The 21,928-nt window shown below is 47.6% G+C and overlaps 1 protein-coding gene across 1 annotated transcript in view; it reads left to right on the top strand.

The window, feature by feature from the left end:
• SLC2A5 (solute carrier family 2 member 5) overlaps positions 1-21,928 on the top strand; it is a 307,480-nt gene that overhangs the window by 112,506 nt on the left and 173,046 nt on the right. Inside the window, exon 5 of the mRNA XM_069610031.1 lies at positions 10,625-10,749. Within this exon, the coding sequence (XP_069466132.1) occupies positions 10,625-10,749 (125 nt within the window). The remainder of the gene's footprint in view (positions 1-10,624; positions 10,750-21,928) is intronic.

Genomic DNA, 21,928 nt, shown 5'->3' on the forward strand with positions numbered 1-21,928 from the left:
GCCTCATCTGTTTTCGACCCACGTCAGCAACTTCGCAAGCCTCGGCCAGAGAGGTTTGCATCCTTTTTCCACACGCTCTATAACTGGTTTATGATGTCCAGTTACTGCCACAGCTCTGCATACAACTATGCCTTCTTCCCAGCCATCTTGAGAAAGTACTGTTCAGTCTTTCCTTGGCAATTGAGCTTTTTATTTATCTCCCAGCGGATTCATGCTCCTTTCATGCCTGGCTGTTCATATCTTATCACATGATCTCTGGTGTGTGCTCTTGCTCTTGTCTTTAGATCTTGAACATAGTCATCTTCTTCTGGCGCTGTCCATTCAGTTGCCCAGACTTAAGATGCTGTTTGACCCTGGAATTGACCTCTTGTATGGCAGAGTGCAAGGTGAGTTAAGCAATGGGCTGTTTGGACATATACCTCTATAGCTATGAATATCTCAGACTTTCCCATAGCATACGGTAGGCGAGCACAAACATAACAATCCTCCTCAGAGGTTCTCTTTCCTACCTCTTTCATGTGTGGATACCACATGTTGTTCCCCAAATGTGCTGTGCTGTCTAAATACTCATTTAGCTCATGATCATCTTCCCTTGCACTCCCCTTGTGCCCCTTTCTTGCCAAATGAACTCTTATAATCCTCTCATTTAATACATTAGTATACATACTTCCAACAAGGGGAATCATTGGAACACTCCTCAGAGAAATGGGTGGCCTTTCATGCGTCATTTGTGTAGGAATGATCACATATGGCCTTGGCTTGCTTACAACCTCTAACTCTGCATCCGTCACTGGAATGGGGAGAATCAAAGGGACTTCTATCCTTTTAGAACCAACAAGGTATGCAGCTTGAATCAGTAAAAACAGAAAAACAATAACAGATGCTGTGCATACATAAATTATGCACTAGTACATGAAGCGCCAACACTGATGTCTCTCCACAGGTCGTTGAGTTTGCTCACTCTCTGGAACTGCATCATGCTCCATACATCTCATCGTGCCTGTGTACTTATGTTTTAAGGTAGGAAAAAACCTTTTTAATCAGGCAGCCTTGTTAAGTGCTCAGGTAGCTGCCAAATCTCTTCATTATTTGCACAAGTAACCAACTGATGCAGGACGATTTATAGGATCTCGTAAAAACACATAAGTGTTGGTGTTGCGCCAAACAAGATAAGGATGAACTCGAATTATATAATAAAAGATCATAACAAGTAATCTGTGGGCATTTTCAACAGACAGGACTATACGTCTAACAAGAAACTCAGTGAGAAACAAATCTGGGAACTGCTCTCTTTTCCAATCATCAAAAAGGAATTCCGGATCAGGCATTTTCCATTTATCTCAGTACTTTGTAAGGTCCAATTTCAACGAATTCCTGTGGCTCAAGAAGAATAACTTTCTCACTTGCTGCTAAAATATCTATAAGGAGTGTCCAGGGGAGCCACAGTCCAAATTCACATTTGCATTTATTTATTCCACAATCTTTGCATCCTTCTTCTTCATCATCATCGATCGAGTCTGCATGCGCTGAACTGCTTCCTCTTGACTTGCTTCCGAATCGGATAGGGTTGTCCCGGTCTCACCAGCATATGGCTTCACGTCGTTAAGGTGTATACAGGCACACCTTCCTTGAACTTTCACTGCAGATGGAGTAACCTTCTCCACTATAAAAGGACCACTAAAACGGGCTCATGCCACTTCCATGTGAAATTGCGGATCAATATGTGATCTCCACTAAATAGTTTAAGAACAGGTAGTTCTTGGTATCCAGTTGTTGAATGGTCTTCATCTGTGTCCTGAGACTGACACCCCTTACGCCCGAGTTGAACTGAAATGACGGAGAAACTAGCGGTCCTACATGTTAAATACGCATGTAACTCATTTCCTAAAAATTCTGCAGTTGTCTAGGCATCACTCCTAGTCCTCGATGGTAGAGTCAGAGGTGTCCTCATTCGCCTCTCTGTTACTGATTCATGGGGGGTGAGGTTGTAGTCTGACCCGTGCTGATTTCTCAATGAATGTAATGCAAGTCTTCCAAGCCCCCTAACCCTCCCCTTTAACATGGACTTCCCCTGAGTCTATTACTCCTGGGCACCGTTCATAATAAACTTATGACTGTGCAGTTCCCTTGTGGTATCCGCCAGTACTTTCTAACGGGAACACCATGTAACATTGGCTGGCCATTTATGACCGAAAGCCATCACTGCGACCAGTTCCTCCACCACGACTCCCAGCGGGCAACAGCAGTGAGTTCCCCCTCAGGCACCTGGTCGCCTTGTGCTCTTCAGACACCCTGCTATACTCCAAACACTGTTCAGACAAGCTTGGCCTCCGGACTCCACAGGTGGCATGATTTGTGCTGGGGATCCCTGTCCCCCACCGTCACCCTTGCGTGACAGCATTCCTTGTCGACTCAGCTCCATCGTGTCCGTGCTTCCTGGCAGGAGGGCCAACTGTCCAGACAGTGGCATGTTGGAGTGAGGTCTTCCTTTGACCGTGTGGTTCCTTTTGTAGGAGGCCCCCCCTCCGACAGTTGAGGTGTGTTGGGCCTTGCCCGCCCATTGTGATCCCTTCCAGGAGGGCCCTCGCTTGTAAGCAATTGCGTAATTTCTTTTATTTTAGTTAAACCTAGTTCCTTTTCCATTATTCCATCAGTTTTCCCCCACACTACTTCCTGCCCATGAGCCCCAAGTCGCCCGCCCCCGTCATCTGGGTGTAATTTCTAACCAAAGTAAACTTAGTTTCCTTCCATTTAAATTTATATTACTTTGCTCTCCATTTCTACATCCATTTACACTTATTGAACCTCTTCCCCTTTTCAATAACTTACCGGGAAGCCAACGCTTCCTTCTGTATTACTCCCCATGTGTTCCAGCTTCTTTCTTGAACCCCCATTTGCCCCTCCTTGTTACGCCAGCCAGAGCACCCCTCCCCTGCCAGAGGGAGAGGAGGATCCAGCTTGCGCACCCCACCACAAACATAACTTGCCCAGCCCAATTCTGTTCCAGCTAAGTCATCTATTCTGGTTCCCCCCGTCCCCATTTCCCAAACAGCTCTATCCTTCCCCTTACCTATCACTTTACCTACTGATTGCTTACCCATTACTTTCTATAATTACACTGTACTGGTGAAGGTGCTTTCCCGTTTACTTGCGTTCCACCTCTCCCGCCAGTACTTCTTGCCTGTCCTTACCTGCCAACTGCCCCCTTGCTGATATCTTTTGCACCCCCTGCAAAGTCCCTTTATCGTTCCTTTCCCTTAATTCCCTTAGTTTTCCTTTCTTTTTTGGTTTGTACACCCTTGCCCTTCAACTTACATACCCTTACAATTTCTAAATCTCTTCACCTTTACCTAATCTTGCTGGGAAGCCAATGCGTCCTGCCTTCTCCCCCCACCTAGTTCACCTTTCCGGCCCCTATCACACTGTGCTTTTTCCTGCCCCTTCCTGGAACCACCTCTGTGCCCCTCCTTGATACGCCAGCCAAAGCACCCCTGCCCTGAAGAGGGAGAGGGGGTCCCGCCTGCGCACCCTACCTCAAACATAGCTTGGCCAGCCCAATTACGTTTGACTTATCTGTTTGTGAACTGCTATAATACCAAACCCGTGGGGCAGACCTTCCAGTGAAGTCATCTGTTCTCGTTTTCCCCCCTATTTTGTAAAACAGCTCTACCCTTACCATTACTTATCACTTGCGCCTACTATTTGCTCGCCCATTGCTTTAGCTCTGGTTACACTTTGCTGGTAAAGTACCTTACCGTTTGCTTGCGTTCCACCTCCCTGCCAGCACTTTTTCCCCCCCATAGACCATCCCACTGCCCCGCTGCACTGTGACCTGGATATATGATGTTTTGGCAGTTGCTTTTAATGCGCTAATGCCGCACTAGTACCCAGAAGTTTCGAAACCCCAGACCTGCGGGTCGTGCTTGTGTTACCCCGTGTCGTTTTGCTTCCAAGGCAGACGTGTTGCCCCTGAATGCGTAGTCATGAAATGCTCTGTGATTTAAAGCTAAGCATACAGGAAACCTAACTGGTCCCATTTGCCACCTTTCCAACTCTCATAGAGGCATTTTGAAAGAGTACAATAGGAGCGTACCAGACTGTCCATCTTGGAATGATAACTTCATCCAAAAATAATTCTTATGGTTGGTCTTATTGCGTCATGGTATAGCAGCAAGGTGAAGTAAAGGGATGGGTGCACCTAAAAGTTGAGCTGGGAATACTCAGTAAGTTAATGCACATAGCCATTTGCAGGTTGGCTCTTCAACTATATGAAGTGGGGGAAGATTGTTAAACCTTGGGTGCCCGCTGAGCCGCATTGCTCCATAACCGGGTCAGCCTCCTTTATCGGGGGTATGGGTGAGTTTCGCCAGGGTTCCGGGGAGTCTGGGGATGAGGTCTGTGGGGCGTACTGGGTATTGTGGTTTGCCAAATTGGTATTTACCTGTATTTAAGCGTGTGGCGTAATGTTGGGCTCAAAACCTCTGAGTTCCCGCCATATCCAAGATTGTGCTGCATTGCCCATGATGCAGGGTTTCTTCTGGCCACACTCACTGTCTGACTTGCTAACAATGCTGACCACTCAGTGTTTTACCTGACTGCCTGAGGTCCTGCTACCCCCCGCCTGGGCCCGGGAAGGTCCGTGGTGACCTCAGAAGTGCCCGCTCACACCCCATTCTGCAATCTTAATGGAGAGGGAAACAAAAAAGGCCTAGCACTCTACCCTGCCCCATTCACACTCGAGCATTGCTTGCCCTCGAAGACGCTACAAAGATCTAGCAGCAATGGGACCTGTATTTAAAGTGTAGTCTGCACATCAACGCCAAAAGCCCCAATTCACATCATGGCTACAAGTCCGCATTTGGAAGGGGAAAACTATTATTACATTTTTTCCCACTGCCTCTGGCCCAAACCGAGTTTGAATCACTACATACAATTTTGTTTTCTGTCACTTTTCCGAAACCTTTACCCCAACAGAATTTCCGGTTCCATAAAATCCCAACTAGCATGAGAAGCCATATAAAGCCATTGTTATACACCGGAGCTAGTGCGTTACAAAGTCAAATGTCACATCCACAGCCCATGTCCCTAAGTGCATTATCCTTCTCCTTGCGCCTCCCTGCCCCCTACCCGTGGCACCGTCCAGAGCACCCGACTCCCTTGTACCCCTTTGCTCAAGGAGAAGGGGCTCCAACCGATTGGGCCTGCCCTAGCGTGCGTGGCTGCCAGCCGTGCTTTATCTCAAGCCTGCTGTTTACTGTGCTCCATAGGTCTCTGCTGTGACCTGCGTTTTGTGCCATGAGTGTGTTGGTTTGATCCCCCCAAAAGTGCCCTGTGCCTAGCTCCTATGCGGGTGCCGTGCCTCTCCCCCATTTCCCGCCTGCTCAAGACCCTGACACCATGCTCCTTGTGTGTCCTTGTCCCTTGTTGAGGGGCCTACCGGAGCACCCTCGCAACAATGCTCAGTGAATTTACCTTCCAGGTGCTCATTTTATCCGGGAGCAACCTGTACTCTGCCTGCAAAGCAGTCCACTCCCATCTTGGCCGCCTCTTGTGGCCCTGCCAGCCCTTGGTAATTAACCTGTCTGCCAGTAACCGGGCAATCCTTGCGATGGACGCCAAGGCACTGGGTGCTCCCCCAGGCAAAATGAGCCCTCACAGCAATTCGGCCCAGCCCTTTCAACCACTCCCCAGGCGCCCAAATGCGAAGTTAACGCATTGCATGTGCCAATGTTTAAAATGCTGTGACTATCACTCCCACGACATACCCCGTTCCTCAACCTCAATTTGCGCGCACCTTTTGCACCCTGAAATCCTTGCACAGCTCCCAAATGAAAACACATGCGTAATAATAAATGTGAAAAACCTTGCACTAAGAACGACCAAGCCATAGCATCAAAACCCAATTCAGCAATTGCCTGTGAAACTTTTGGATCATATAACTTTCGTATTGTATCCAAATTGCGAGGGAAGATCGCCCCACCGCAAACTGGGAACGAGGGGTAATAAAAGAAACAGTCCCTAACCATGATACAATGTGAACCTATGCCTCACCTGAATCCTAGCCCCTTATGGCGTTCGCCATCAGCCACGAGGTTTCCAGCCACCTTCCCCGCATCGTGTGTTGACCCATTTAGGGGAACTACGAGATGTGTTTAAGTTATAAATTAAACCCATCTCCTGCACCCTGCTTTCAGCCAAAACACAAGGCATTCTAATTGCTATGTTGAAACCTATTGGCCGTGCCGCGGTTTAACTCACTTCAATATACAAACACTAAGGGCCTCATTACGACTTTTGCAGAATGGGTTAACGGGCTCCGCTAATGGAGGCGGACCCGTTAAACCCATTCCGCAAAATTACGAGGTCCCCTCGCGGGACCCAGTAAGGACACCTGGTTTTACCAAGCGTCCTGCAAGGGAACCTGGGAGATAACAACAGGCCAGTCGGAATCGGCCCGTTGTTAGCTCCCGACCCCATTCCCATTGAAACCTATGGGGGCTCAAATGGGAATGGGAAGGTCCGGCCCGGGTTCCCTGAGGGAGGAATTACCGGCCCTCCGAACTCGGAATGGGGGTAATTCCCCATTCAGGGAACCGGGCCAGCCATGGCTGCCTCCAAAGTCGTAATGAGGCCCTTAAGTGTTTAAATTACCTTCTTGCCACCCATTCCACGCACTGAGGTTTATTTCCATTTATGACGACAAGCATTATCAATTTAACTTATAAATTGCAACCCACGTCGCACCACGTTTTGCAGGTTTCAAAGCACAAATATTTAAATCCCATATTGAAACCCATCCCGCGCACTGCATCGTGGTTCAACACATTCAAAATGACACTTAATGCATTCTAATTCCAACGGTTTAGCATTACAAGCCCCAAAGGATGCCTTCACTTAATATCACGAAAATGATTCCCCGTCCCGCGATTCAAACCAATTCATGCTCGCAAGCCCGAGGGTTGGCTCTGAGCTCTCTCCCGCAAAGTATCCATACACAGCTGCTGCAATCAAAATTGTGTCACAGGCAATATTCTGGGAGTTGCAGTCCCTGTTCCCATCCCTGCAAACTGGCTGGGTCAACCCATCCCAAATTGTTTTCCTTGCCGGGTATATAACCAGCAAGCTACTGCCCCCCCCCCTAACTACCGCGCACAGAATCCAACACCGCCAAACAGTGCCCATCCCCCATGACTCTCCTGCTTCCCACCCCTCCCTAATTACTGCAGCCCGGAGCCCAAAACCTCAGCCGTGCTCTCCTGGGTACATGGCGCTTTGCGTTGAAAAATGCATTGTCCCGCGTCTTACAAACAGGAACCCCATCTAGTTCAACCTATTAGTTTGTGAACCCCAATTAAAGGGCCGCTTGTACCCCCACACCCACAGCACGGCAACCTGCCCTCCACCACAAAGTGTTTCTTATAATAATACCAGAAAAAGGGGATGCTTGCAAACGCACCTTACCAATTAATCAATCCCCACAGCCCACTTCTATACCGATGACCCATAAGATGCCCCACTCACGTGTGCGGCACCGTGCCGGGACGACTACGTTACTTAGGCCCTTCATGTACCTCCTCCATATGCTGGCCGTCCTCCCCTAACCCCATGACCATCACCCGGCGGCCTCGCGACCCCACAGCCCGATGCGTACTTGCCCCAACTCCCATAAGAACACGTACTTGCTTGCCGCCCTGCGTTCCCACTAACCTCTGCATCCGGTCAGCCGCCTAACTTGCTCCCACGACCTCAGCCCCCACATTCTTCAACCGATGTTCCTATTCTAGCCCATATCTGTACTTCCACACGACACGACTGCCCTGACTCAAACCAGAGCCTGCTTCCCGAACTCTGCAACTCCAACGGGCTCGCTGAAAAACATGAAACACAGCAACAAAACAGGAGGCAGGAAGCAAGAGACTAAGCGCACGTCACGTGCTGCAGCCCCTTCTTCTTCTTCTCAATTATCGGAGGCGTGGGCGGGCCCACGCAGGCGCTTCCCCATCCTAAAGGATGATGTGCACCAGACCCACCAATCAATACTTAGCACACATAAACTCACAACTCCTCCCACCGCCCCATCTGCCTCACAAAATCCTGCATCACACTGCTCCTCCTCCTGCCTCTCACCCCGTCACCTCCCAGCAAAGCCCTCCCACTCAGCTCAGCCTCACCCAGCGCAGTCAACAGAACCCTCATCAATTCTCTCTCTACAACATGTCTCTCACACCTAAGCAAAAAATGTCCCACAGTCTCAGGCACTCCACACACTGCACAGACCCTCGACTCACGCTTCCCAAGTCGAAATAGACAGTCATTCAGCCCCACATGCCCTATCCTCAACCGATTCAGCATCACCTCCTCCCCCCTCCTCCATTCCAGACTCCCCGCATCCACCTTCACCGACACTTTCCCACGAACACCAAACATCCACCTGCCCTTCACCCCACTCACCCACCTCTCCTGCCACTCGTCCATGACCCGTCTCACCATCACAGCCTTCACCTCATCCACACTCAAAGGCAACGTCACAACGTCACATCAACAGCTCCCCTCTTCATACCCTCACCCGCCGCCAGATCCACCAACTCATTACCCAAAATGCCACTCTTGTCGCACCATGGTGAGGTCACCCACCCCCTCTTCTGGGCGGAGCCATGCTTGGCCATGCCCACCCCCCCCCACCACCACCCCTACACCGGCCGTAGCCCCAATGAGGGGTGCCGGGACTAAGGGGGGCCCCCCGAAGACCATGGCGTGGGAGCCCGCCGTATCCTCTGCTGAGTAACAAATCACACATTTGCACTGCTGTAGCTATAATGCGATCTCCCACTTGTGGTGATTTTTAGAGTCCTCCAATTCAGGGGAGTGTTGCATGGGCTCTTAAGTGTTATTTCCACTTTTGTGTTGGGGGAGGGAGGGCATGTGGTACTTTAGCTGTACTAAAACGAGTGCTCACTTTTTCAACTGAGTAGAGTGAATGTTCACTCTTTGATAATCCAAAGGTTTGATTTGTAGCATTTATATAGCGCACTGAATGAACTGAATCATATCCAGGCGTAGATTGAAAGAGCACTAAATCAGTAGGCAGTGAGGGGAAATCAGACTTAGAAGCAGTCACTGCAATCAGAAAACCCAGCCCTAATCAAGTGACCGCCAGTCAATCACTTTAACAGGTAGGTTTTTAGGGGGAGTTTGGAATTGAAGAAGGGAACATGAATCTCGATTGGAAGACTGTTCCATAATTCGGGGGCCCCATAGACTTAAAATCTTCGCTCGCCCCTAAAAACACAGTTAGAAGGAGGAATTACCAACAGCAATTTGTCCCCTGACCGCAGCCGAAGCTGGTCAGCTACAGATTTATTCGACAGGTATGGTGTAGCCAGGTTGTTTAAACATTTGAAGATTAAACAGAGGACTTTAAAATCGATTCTGTCGTTTACAGTAAGCCAGTGTAAAGTTAGGACAAGACTTCCTCCCTATGAATTTCAATCTCACTGCAGCATTTTGCGCTCTTTGCAACCGTTGAGCTTGTTTTGATGGAATACCTGCAAGAAGGCCATTGCTGTAGTCAAGCTCGGGATTCACCAGCGCTCCAACCACCAACGCATGGTCCTTCGCAGGGACAAACAGAAGCGTGTGTCGCAAGAGATGCAAAGTGTACAACACTGACTGCCATATTTTCTTCATACATGTATTATTTCATACAGCATGTATGTTGTGCAAGTGTTTGGGTTCAAGGTGTGGTTAAGGAATTAGCTACTGGGTGACAGAGACCTGGCAGTAGAAAGGAGGCGTTTCTCACAGTAAATGAACTTGAGAAACTAAAAATGGATGTGCATGCGTTGCCATAAAGTTTAATATGGAGAATGGACTCGCCTTCCTCCTGCCACCTCAATTTGACCCAATTGTACCTAACTTCAGTCTGCCCACTCTCAAAAATACCTCTCTTTTGCCGTTCATGGGCTGAGAGCTAATGCAACTTAGGGAATTAAGTGAGTCAATTCTGTGGCATGTCACATGGGGGTACTCCTACTGTTTTATTGTCAACCTCTGAATGAGGCCCACCCACTTTTTTTCATCACACTTTAAATACATTCCACTGGTAACACCCAGGGAAATTCGGCCGATTAAATATTAAACCTAATCATATGAACAGACCTCATTAGAAATCAGTAATGGGTTCGAAGAAGCACTTCTAATTGTTTTTTTTTCATCGCAGTAGCAGTTAGCAAACAAGTAATTTAGCTGTCTAAAATCCCATATGCCAACAGAATCAACCATATGGAACTGGTCAACTAGAATGTCTACCAGGACCACTTTTAACCTGTGTCAGTCCAGTAATCCATAGAAGCAGAAGAAGACCAATTAGGATTTACAGTTGCCCCACAGTGTGCACACATCACAATTATGGAACACACTGATTTGTGTTAATGCAAATATTGACAATTTACCCAGTGCACACCGCTAACTGATTATCCTCTTACCACTGTAATAGTGTTGTATGTTTCTCAACTTTGGATGGACAAAAGGCAAATATTGAATGTGAGACGTGGGGGTTGCATATAGATGTTAGCAGCAGGCACCCACCCCACTAAGCTATCTTATTTCTTCTCGCCCTATGCAGGAAGGGAACCCTTCTCTTCAACAACATCTTCTCCATCATTCCTGCAGTGCTGATGGGGACCAGCGAGCTGTCGCGCTCCTATGAGATCATCATTGTGTCCCGCCTCCTCATTGGGGTGTGCGCTGGTAAGGCCACGCAGAGAAAATCATTGAATGGGGTTAGCAAACAGATGATTATCGGTGGGGCCCAGACTAACACCCTCCATTAAATTAGGGAGGAAAATTGAATAAATGCCCGAAAACCCCCTAGAAACAAACCTTCAACAGATTTGAAAACATCTGCACCAGTTTAGCTCAGGTTTGCCGCACTGAATGGGGAGCACAGCGTAAAATACACTCCTTGCAGGAAATCTGACCCGGTTTCTATCCTCTTCAGAATTCTGATGCGGCAGAGAGGAAGAGACCCGTGTTAGGAAAGATTTCCCTTAGGTACAATTTTCCCTCCATTTGTGAACACCCCAAACTTTTTGCTTTTGTTTGGAATACCTAACCTGACTTTTTTCCAGTGGAGCACAGCCTTCAGCTGCGCTTCCATAGGTATTCGATCATTTGTTATGAGGAAACTGACACGTCCTTCAGGCTGTCAGTACTGGGAAACTGTTTCCGTTAGTCTTCGACTTGGTTGCCATTTCTTGGTAACTTTTTATCTATGTGCCAAGCACCTTACAGTACCGCTCTTAGGGGTCCTTTTGTTTTATGGCCCTTATCACCCTCTAAGGATTTGTTGGTGTTTGTAAAAGTGTGCCTAGGACACATTGGTGGCAGCAGACACTTTCTTTCTGTGGATATTCTTGACAAATGTGGTGTTTAGGACACCTATGCGTAGCACCAAATTTGGGGGCTCCACTCGGAGCCATGCGGTAGGCCCCCATCCCCCAGCAGCTGGGCAACAAATCATGGGTCGTGTCACACTCTGGGCTGGCCTAGATTATCACGCTTGCACAATATGCATGAGCGTGCTGCTGAAGGGGTACGCCGCACACTGAACCTGGAGAAAGATATATGTATATATGTATGTTTTAATGCATTATATGGCACACTTTCAGAGAAAAATGTGCTAAAAAGCCAGTGCAATTGCTTTGTAGGGTAATACCAATCCAAAAATCCAAATCATGCAAGTCACCAACAGTGCACAGGAACATTAATGCTTTAATTAATGTGATGCTTCAGTATTAGAAATGTGATGCCACAATGAAAACATTTCCAACTGGCTGCACAATATAGACCAAGCTAGACACGTAATAACATATTACAGTAAAGCATGCCAGGCCACATTTAGACATACCTAGACTGGTTGTGCCAAAATGCCAGTCCACGCAATAACACTTATAATGGTTGTTTTATCACAGATAGCCAGAAAAATATGCAATGCCACAGTAACAAACAACTAGACTAGCAGAACCCAAATGCCAATCTAGCCAGGTAATTATACTTAGCAGGACTGCTTTATAAGAGATGCCCAGTTAAAAAAGGTGAAGCCAAACTAAGAAATGACTAGACTGGCTGCACCAAAATGCCTCTCTTGCCACTAATACCATATATCATGCCTGTTTAGCATGGACATAGATGACCATTGTGATTTATCGCAATCCTGCCCCAAACCCCCCACACATCCCCTCGACCCCACTGCCCCAACCCCTCAAATCAGATCCTTGGTCCAGAATTACCTCTACGTCCCTCTTCCTTGTCCCAGTGCTTACGTATGAGGCACCTTACCTCACCAGTAAGTATTGTGACGAAGAAGAGAGGGTCTAGGAGTATTGATGATTACATGTAACTAAGCCAGGCATTACCTCTCCCCTTACCTCATCCCAGTACTTGTGTATGAGGCAAACTGCCTCATACACCAGTACTGGGATGAGGAAGAATAGGGCTAGGAGTAATGAAGATTACCAATGAGTAATCATATCATTAAACACAAGCAGTGGTTCAACACCATTGATCTGACTGGGCTTCAGCCCTCCCCCATCCCCCTAAAAAATGTTGTCTTGACTTGACTTGGCTGACCTCCAGAGCCGTTGACGGACAGAATAGGACACAGATGTTAAACGGCACCTGGGTTACGATGTTAACAAAGGCCCAGCAATTACTAATGTAAAGCATTTCACTGTTAGTACCTGCATTCAAATGCATAATTGTTTAGGCAATTGCAATCGTGATGTGTGTTTAGTATTTGCATGCCATGGGAGTGATTGGAAGGGTAGAGAGGGGACAGGAGACCGCTCATTCTCACAGCAGTCCATAAGTAGGTGCTTTTAGACTTAAAGGAGAGAGTTAACTGCTTGTAACATTGAAGCTGCTCTAGAATAGTCTTATTAGAATGTGTAAATAAGTTAGATGCCCCAACACAAAAAACGTTTCCCCTCCCCCACCGCCTGTGACATTAGCACCTCTCCCAACATTTGAAGGGTTAGCCCCCACGAAATGTAGGTTTTGTTGCGCCCCAGAACACAAGCACACACACCATCCACCATACACACACATGCACGCACTCCCAGCCAGCCATACATTTGAGGTTGTACCCTTTCACCATACAGGCACACTCAGGCAGCTACCCATACTTTTAAGCGTGCACCCTTTCACCATACACTCACACACGCACAGCCAGGCAGCCACCTAGGCAGCCACCCATACATCATGCACTCACTCATTTGCGAACATTACATTATATACATATATATATACACACACACTTACATGCATGCACACACAATTAAAGAAATTACATTTTCTTACCTTTAATCCGTTGGTCCAGGGAACAAGGCCTTCAGCTTCCTGCAGCAGCCAGGAACACTTGCTCCCGTCATCTGCAGAGGATCTGGGGCCTCCATGTCATGGGGAAGGGGGGAGCCATTTTACTTCATAAAGAAATTGTTTCTGTTAAAGGACCAAACTGTAACAGAAATAATTTCTTTTTGAAGGCAGAGTGACTTCAAAAAGAAACTATTTCTTTTTGAAGTCATGGGGCTCCCCCCACCCATGCCATGGAGGCTGGAGGCTTCCGTGTCATGGGGTGGGAGGAGCCCTCCAACTTAAAAAATAAATCGTTTTTTTTGTAGTCACTCTGCCTTCGTAAAGACATTTCTGTTACAGATACAGAAATAATGGGCCTCATTACGCCCAGGCGGTAAGTTACCGCCTGGGTCGTACCTTTACCACCATGGCGTAAACTACGTTTACGCCATGGTGGTTGGCAGACTTACCGCCCCATTCCGAGGTTGGCGGGGCGGTAAGTCCCCAATCCCCATTTACCCTTCCCCATTCCCATTTTTGCCCCATAGGGCATAATGGGAGTGGGGAAGGCGTTAATTACGCCACCTTAAATTACGGTGGCGTAATTAACATCAAGGTCCCTTAGCGCCATGGATTTTAACACCTGCTAAAATCAGGTGTTAAAACCTCCATGGCGCTCGGAATCAGGCGGTAAGGGTCGGCGCTGTTTACGCCGCCGTAAACCCCTTACCGCCTGAGTCGTAATGAGGCCCAATGTCTTTATGAAGGCAAGAGTGAGTTAAAAAAAGAAACGATTTCCTTTTTGTTGTTTTTGTTTTAAAAAAAGATGTTTGGTTTATTTTTGTCCGAGGGGGTCTAACCCAGGACATGTGGTGGCGGGGCTCTCCACATCACATGGGCTGTGGGATCCCCACTTCGCCATTGACTTCACACTTGATTCTAGTGACAATCTTCTGGTAAAGCTGTGTTCAAAGCATCCGTAACTCTCCCTGTAAACAAAGCACATAAGGACTTCTGTGACACTCGGCCTCATTACGAGCATGGCGGTAGCCGTGCCTGTATGGGAGGCACGGCTACTGCCATGCTCGCTACCGGCACCGCCTCCCGCGATTGGGCAATAACCGGCCCATTACGAGTTGAATGGGCCGGTAATTGTCCATTCACGGGTGGCGGTAATGCTGGGCTCCTGGTCCCCATGCTGCCCCATATGGCAGAATGGGGGTGGGGAGCATGGATGCGCCGGCACTGTTAATAACGGTGCCGGCGCAATTACCAGTTCTGCTCGCGGGTGCCGCACAGCCGGCCGGGTAAGGCTGTCATGCACCCGCGAGCAGAACTCGTAATTCGGCGGGACGGTATGAACGGTGCCGGTGCTTTACCAGCACCGTTCATACCGTCACTGCCAGGGTCGTTATGAGGCCCACTGTCTCCTGTTGCTTCCCAAGCACACCCCTGACATGCAAGTGGTAACATACCATCACCATTTCAATTGCTAAAAGTGAAGCTGCTATCAATGAAGCAATTTCAGCAGCAATTGCTGGGCCTTTGCTAGCAGGTGAGCCCAGACACTTTTTATCATCGGTGTCTTGACTGTTAGCAGTTTAACATAACCCAGACTACATGGGCGAGGAGGCTAAAGCCCCATTTGCCCAATGGCTATTGCGAGCCAGGTTGTCAGAGAAGCGGCAGGACAGTTAATTGGATTAATTTCAAGACAGTGCAGTTTACTCTTGCAACTAAATATTAATCACTGGTTTAGTTGAATATGGTAAGTAATACATTCCCATAGAAAGCAGGAGCTCAGACTATACAGGGCCTGCCAAACTCAACTACTGTTACCGCCACTTGGTCCCGTGGAGGTACAATGATATGATATGATAAGGCATTTGTAACGCGCCTATACACAAGTGTTTCAAGGCGCGACGAGGCAGGGAGGGGGGAACAAGGGGAAGACAGACAACGATCCTACTAGGCCAGGTGTCATTTAGATCGCGCAAGTGCAGGGGAAGGGGAAGGGAAAAAGTGCAAGGGGAAGGGGAGGGGGGAAGTGCAGTACAAGGTAAGTAGACTAAAATAAATAAAATAGGGCCAGCTGGTGGCAAGTGCAAGATAAGTGCAGACAATGGGATTACAAGTGGTGGTAATTCCCCATTTTTGGAGTCCATACGATTCTATGGGTATTTTTGGCGGTTTAGCACCGGTGGAGTTACGGTGCAGTAAATCTGCCGATTTAAGGCAGATTAACCGCGCAGTATTTCTGCCAGCGGTAAATCAGACAAATAGTATCATTTGGCGGTGCAGGGAAAGTGGCGGTAACTGAATTAGCACAGTCAAACTTGTAATTAGTGTTTGCCCGAGATCGCAATACTTCACTGCAATGTCTCAGTTGGCAGCGCTCGTGGTTTTCCTTGCCAAGTATGTGGATAAACTAACATTGAGCGACTGGCAGGTTGCCTACCTACCAACACACCCTCAGTTACCCTGACTGTTGTGGACGGTTCTATCACTTCATTACAACAAACTGCACTGCCCTGCCCTGTTCCCTTTTCATCTTCTGGTCCTTTACATCATACACACTTTAAAATCGAGTCCCCCCGCCCCCTGGGGATGAAACTCCTGACTAATCAGCCATTCTGCTGCTTTGACTTTTTCCCTTATCCAGGTGCTTTGGAGGTTGGATGTTACAATGGGCCTCATTACATGTCTGGCGGTATCTCGCCAGTAGATCAGGTGGGATACCACCAGATGGTAATACCATTACCGCCACTTGGTCTGCCGGAATTACCGTCAGATTACAAGTGGCGATAAGGGTTGGAATTGCCCATTCGATGCAGTCTCATAGGACTCGTGCCGGTGAACGGAATTACTGGTACATTGATTCCAGACCGGTAAATTTAGAACAAGGCCTATGTATCTTGCTAAGTTCCCTTTCTTCTTCTTCTTTCATTGCCTAATTAAATGGTGCTGTGCTTGGCCCTGAGCGCAATGCTGTTCGTGCAGCTGGAATGGGGCAGCTGCTTGGGAGGTTGGCATGAGACCATGCCATCTGCCCAAGCAGGAGGGGCCCGGTCCTTTTTAATGCTGTGACTTATTTTCTAAATGCCTGAACCTCTTTGCATCATTCATTTGATTTCATGTGATGAGTTATGGGCGGCCTTTTTGATTTTATATCATAAACTGGATTTCCTTTTGCAGAACTGAGATCATTTAGCTCAATTGTTCGGGGCTGGAACAGGCTGCCAAATGTGGGCTGACAAACTATCATAATAATTTGGTGATTTATATAGCACTCCAGACCAGACTTTTCCCATTTCTAAGCACTATAATATACAGTACCACCGTTATTTCCCACGTGTGGTAATTTATCGACATCCGGAACATGAATGGCTAAGTTAGTCGGACTGGTGTATCGAACTCATGTTGGGTACGTTCGTTGCGATTGAGCTAGCCTCAAGTCCGATACGTCTGGTGTTGAATGATATGTGAGTCCATGTAAAACTACATGAAGTATTTCCTGGTTCCTTCCCCCTGTGTTATATCGTAATTGGGTGCAGAAATACATTCAAGTCTTCCGCATCTCCTGGATTGGCTGGAGGGTGAGCGTTCACCAGGCTTCCGGATGCCATAACGCTGCAGTGTCACGAACATGTATTCTTGCTCCATCACTCCGCATTGGTTACTTCTTGGTTAGTAGAAAAAGACATTTTTCTTAATTCTCTTAATTGTTGTCAAATGAAATGTCTGGGTAATCATCGGTGGCACTGAACCATGGAGCATTGGCTTTTATTAACCCCTTAAGTGCCAAGGACGAGTATACTTGTCCTTTTCGCATAGACTTGCATAGTAGCCTGGCAGTTAATGCAACAGCTGAGGACTGGCCTCTGGTCTACGGAGAGATTACAGTCCCTTTTGGAGGCCTGCACTTCCAACATTACATTTGAGACCTCTTCTTCCTCTCAATGCATGGTCAGTTAGGCCTTGGTTTCCGCATAAATCTAACTTTGCTTCAGTGGTGAAAGTGTGCCAAAAAAGTGGTGGGGCTGTGACTCGGGCAGGGGGCGGGGTAGAAAGGAGGGAGCAAGTTGCTGCAAGTTGCAAGGGCTTGTGGATGGGCACTGTTGACAGCCATGTGGGTGGAACAGGCAAACAAAGAGGTCCTCTGTATAGATTTTCATGAATTTCTCTCAGCTGGTCTGTCAGTTGGAACATTTATTCATGGCCTTTGTGAATACAATTGCCTCTCTTCGTTGATCTTAAGCCTGCTGGAACCCGTTCTTTACACCTACCTGAACAGTCACTGCTTTAGCCGGGGCCTGCCTCTAGAAAAATCTTTGCAGTCTTGAAAAGAATTTGGTAGTTTATTACAAAAGCTAGATCCCAAAGCTGAAACTCTTTTATCTCCTCTGGTCTAACAGAGTCCTTGGGATGAATAGTCTGTGGATCTGGAGTATTCACAGGAGTGCATTACAGCAGTCCCAGTGACTAGTCACTGAGGTTCCCACTATAACTGCACACTTGTAATGTAACGAAATTTGTCATTTGTGTAGTGCCTTTTCCCATTGGTATGGCCTCAAAGCACTGTAGGTGAATGCCCTCGGTGGACCGAAGTTCAAGGCATGGGAAATTAATCAGAGGAGTTTAGAATTGTGCATTTTAGCCAATACGAAGGTAGGTAGGGGTGGCTAAGTCCCTGTTAGCTACCCATGACAAGCTGGCATGTGGATGGGTTTTGTGAGGTAGTCGGGAGAGTGTGCGGGTGCAGGAGACTAATTATGTGTCCAGCTAGACCAAATCTAAGTCGTGGCACATATGTGCATTTTTATGGCAAAGTTGTGCCATGTGTCTTAAATAGTGTATGATAGCAGATCCGTGCGGGTGGGTGGCCGTGCCTTCGGCTATCTTCCATCAATATGGAGGGCGATACATACCCATATTTCCTGGCTGGTTTCTTGGTTTCATAGTTGTTGCACAGATTCTTTCCTGTAGTCTGCTGGAGTTTATTCTCTCTGTCGTTCAGAACCATTCATGAGGGGTTCATGGCAGCCTCGTCCTATCTGACAGGTGGATTAGATAAGCCAAAGTGTGGCATGGGGTCGTCAGGATGCAGGGGGGAAAAGCCAGGTCTTTAGTGCCTTGTGGAAGGCGAGGTGATCCTATAAGCGGTGGATGCTATGGGGAATTGAGTTCGGACGGAGAAGGAGAAACCCCCGATTCTAGTCGATTTGAAGGGAGGGATCACAAGGACGAGTGTGGTGCCTGAGCGCAGGTTTCCAATGGGTTTTGTTTTGAAGGTGTTCTGGGCCTGTCTTGTGGAGGGCACAGTGGGTGATGGACATGGCTTTGAAAGTGGCCCATCGCCCTTCAGGGAGCCATTGGAGGACACAGAGGGCGGGTGTGATGTGCTTTCTGGGTATGAGGGCCATGAGGATCCTAACTGTGGTGTTCTGGACCCATTGGAGCTTTCTGAGATGATATGCAGGTGCGCCCAGGTAAAGGGAATTAACATAGTCTAGGCGGCGAGAGGACGATAGCCATGATTGCTGTGACTCTCTGCGGGTAGGAGAGGTGAGGGAAGATGCGTCTGAAAGTGCGCACGTGTAGCTGTATGACTGTAATTGTAGGTTTCACAAAATATAGTGAAATCGTTGGTATTATGAATATTACTGGAAAAGGGGCAGAATTACATTTTTGTGGAAACATTTCAATACTTTTTAGATAAAATGAAATTGCTACGACAATATCTTTTCACATGGGATGTTTATTTTTAAAAACATTTGTGACCAATAGTTCTCTGGTCACCACCGAAGTGCAAACTAGCTAGGTAAACTGGCTACTAATTCTTTGTTGTGGACGAATTTGTGCGAACATTGCCAGTTAACAGGCCCACAAACCCACATTTGGTTTTCCCACAACACTTTTCAGTCCACAATCTATTAGAGGGTTACATGTTTCAGAATATCACATGTAAAGAGACCCTGTCCCCTGACCCAGATGAGGGAGTGGGGGGAGAGGTGCACCAGGCCGTTAGGCCCATACCACTCTGAGGTCCTGCATCATCTGGCCCCCATGGTCATCCGATCTCACACACCTGCGCCCAGGTGGGGACATTGTCAAATAGCATAGATGGCATTAGAGCAGCAGACATTGGGGGTCATTACGAGTTAGGAGGCAACCATGCGGCATGGCTACCCCCTTACCGGGTACCGGGTCCGTGTCCCTTAAATGAGGAATTACCGGGCCATTCCGACCTTGGTGAGCCCCGTATTTCCTAATTCAAGCAACCCATCCCCATTCCCATTCGAGCTCCTATAGGGCTCAATGGGAATGGGGAGGGTGCTAACAACGGGCCCATTAATAACGGGCCCGTTGTTAGCACCCTGGTCTGCTCGCGGGACCCGCTAAGGGCGCCTGGTTTTACCAGGCATCCTTGGCGGGTTCCCGCGAGCAGAATCGTAATGCGGCGGTCAGGGGTTGATGGCTCCAGCACCTTTACCTGCACCGTTAACCACTTACCGCCACACTCGTAATGACCTCCATTGTATTTTTGATAATGTAGGACTAGTGGGAGCTGAGCGTTGGGTCGAGAAGTGAGCATTTATGTACTTGTGACTGGTGGTGAAGTGAAAAGTAGCTTGTAAATCATATGTATTTATTTATTGCATATTTATATGGTGCCTATACACAATGTGTTTCCAGGCGTCACAAGACAAAAGGACTGGGGACAAGGGAATATAAATAATAACGGCTCTTCTAGGCCTTGTGACATTCGGATCATGCAAGTGCAGCAGCAAGAAGTGCAGGGCAGAAGGGGAAGAGGTGGGGCGAGGGCCCATGTTTGGGCAGGTGCTATGGGGAGCCCAGGGGGGCAAGTGCCGAGGGATGATGGTGGAGGGGCGGACCCGGGACAGGAGGGGGTGCCAACCATCCAGGTTGGTTATGGAGGGTGCCTAGTAAGGGCAGTGCTAAGTTGGAAGGGTGCTTAGGAAGACTGGATGAGGGGCCTAATGCCTGGAGACCAGCAACAGTAGGCTTTAACAAAAGGGAGTGATATTCCGAGGTATCGTATGCTTATCTGTTTTACATCTTATCTTTTGTTTTTCTTGTTATAATCTACCATTTTCTTGAGGTTTCAGCTTTCAATTGCCAATTAAGAGACTACACATATGATGAAGAGGCAAGTGACTTGGAGAAACGTAGGTTTAACATCCCACTTGTTTATATATCTGTCAGAATTCGCTACAGCATAAAGACTGCCGCCACACCCAGAACCAAAAAATAGTGGTTTTAGAAGGATATTAAAAAGAGGTATCCTTATTTAAATATTTTCTCAACTAGAGCATTCAATCATCAATGTAAATTCCTATCAGGAATGAAAAGCAAGAAACAATCAAGTTCCTGTCCTGGTTGTATACGCATTGTTCGTTTTACAACTGTTCGAATGACAATTGACCTTTTCACAATTGACCAAATTGTGAAGGTCAATTGTACCATATATGTGGGGGGAACCCCCCACAACCCTCCGCCCAACGCCAAACCCCCCAACACCCCTATATATTCGGTCAATTGTGAAAAGGTCAATCGTGACCCTTTAAATTCGGTCAATTGTTCATTCGAACAATTGTAAACGAACAATTTGGGTAATACCCCTGTCCTACTCCAAACATGACATTTATCTAAAGAACGTGCTTTAGAAACTAAAGAAAACAGACAAAATATGAGATTGTGCAGAAAATGTGAAACTTCATTGGCCTGAAGTCACTGCATCAAAGAAGTCGGTGGCGCTGAAGTTGCACAGTTTATACCCCTCCCGTTTGAAGGCCAGCCCTGCATTAGGACCAGGCCAGACACTGCCATCCCCTTGTGGAGTGGACACCCAGAAATGGAAACCTGGGGTTGGGGGCAGGGTGCTTGTTTCCCTGTCCAGTGACATGAAGGGGCAAATCCCATGTAGCCGCCTGATGTTGATCTACAGCCCTGTGGAAATGGCCTGAACCTTTATCACCTGTAACATCTAAGCATTTAACCTGAGATAACAACTTGACAAGTTCAAACAGAAATCAGCTGTGGATGAGTCTGGGGGTTGTGAGAGATCATTTCTTAGTGTTAGCAGAACTTCCCGCAGCTTCCAGTAGTTCAGATGAAGCAGGATAGAGTTCATTCAGGCTGAGATGTCATTCATGCTTTGTGAATGTACAGCGAAGCACTTTAGCTGTAGCTGCTGTTGGTGGTAAAATGAAGAGGTATGCATTAATTTCAGAAGAACAGGTTCGGAATGGTGAACCTGGTTGTCACTTCGATCTCTGCACTCCTTGGAGTTTCTGTCTAGGGGACCTTTTTTACTTTATAAACACACTCGATGTGTGAGCACCGCCCTCGTCCATCATTGTCCTTTTTTTAATTCTAATATCTCGAGGTGACCTTTAAAGTTTGTTTTGTTCAGTCTTGAATACCTGTGGTAGCCACTTTGTTGGGATGCAAATGCTTTGCTGAGATCTCCCATGGTAAGGACTGTGGTAGCTGCCCACCCTCATCTCTTGGGCCTCTCTTGAGTTTATCACAGGACGCCCAGGCA

This window comes from Ambystoma mexicanum, chromosome 8, assembly GCF_040938575.1.
Source record: "Ambystoma mexicanum isolate Mex_15411 chromosome 8, UKY_AmexF1_1, whole genome shotgun sequence".
NCBI classification, from domain to species: domain Eukaryota; kingdom Metazoa; phylum Chordata; class Amphibia; order Caudata; family Ambystomatidae; genus Ambystoma; species Ambystoma mexicanum.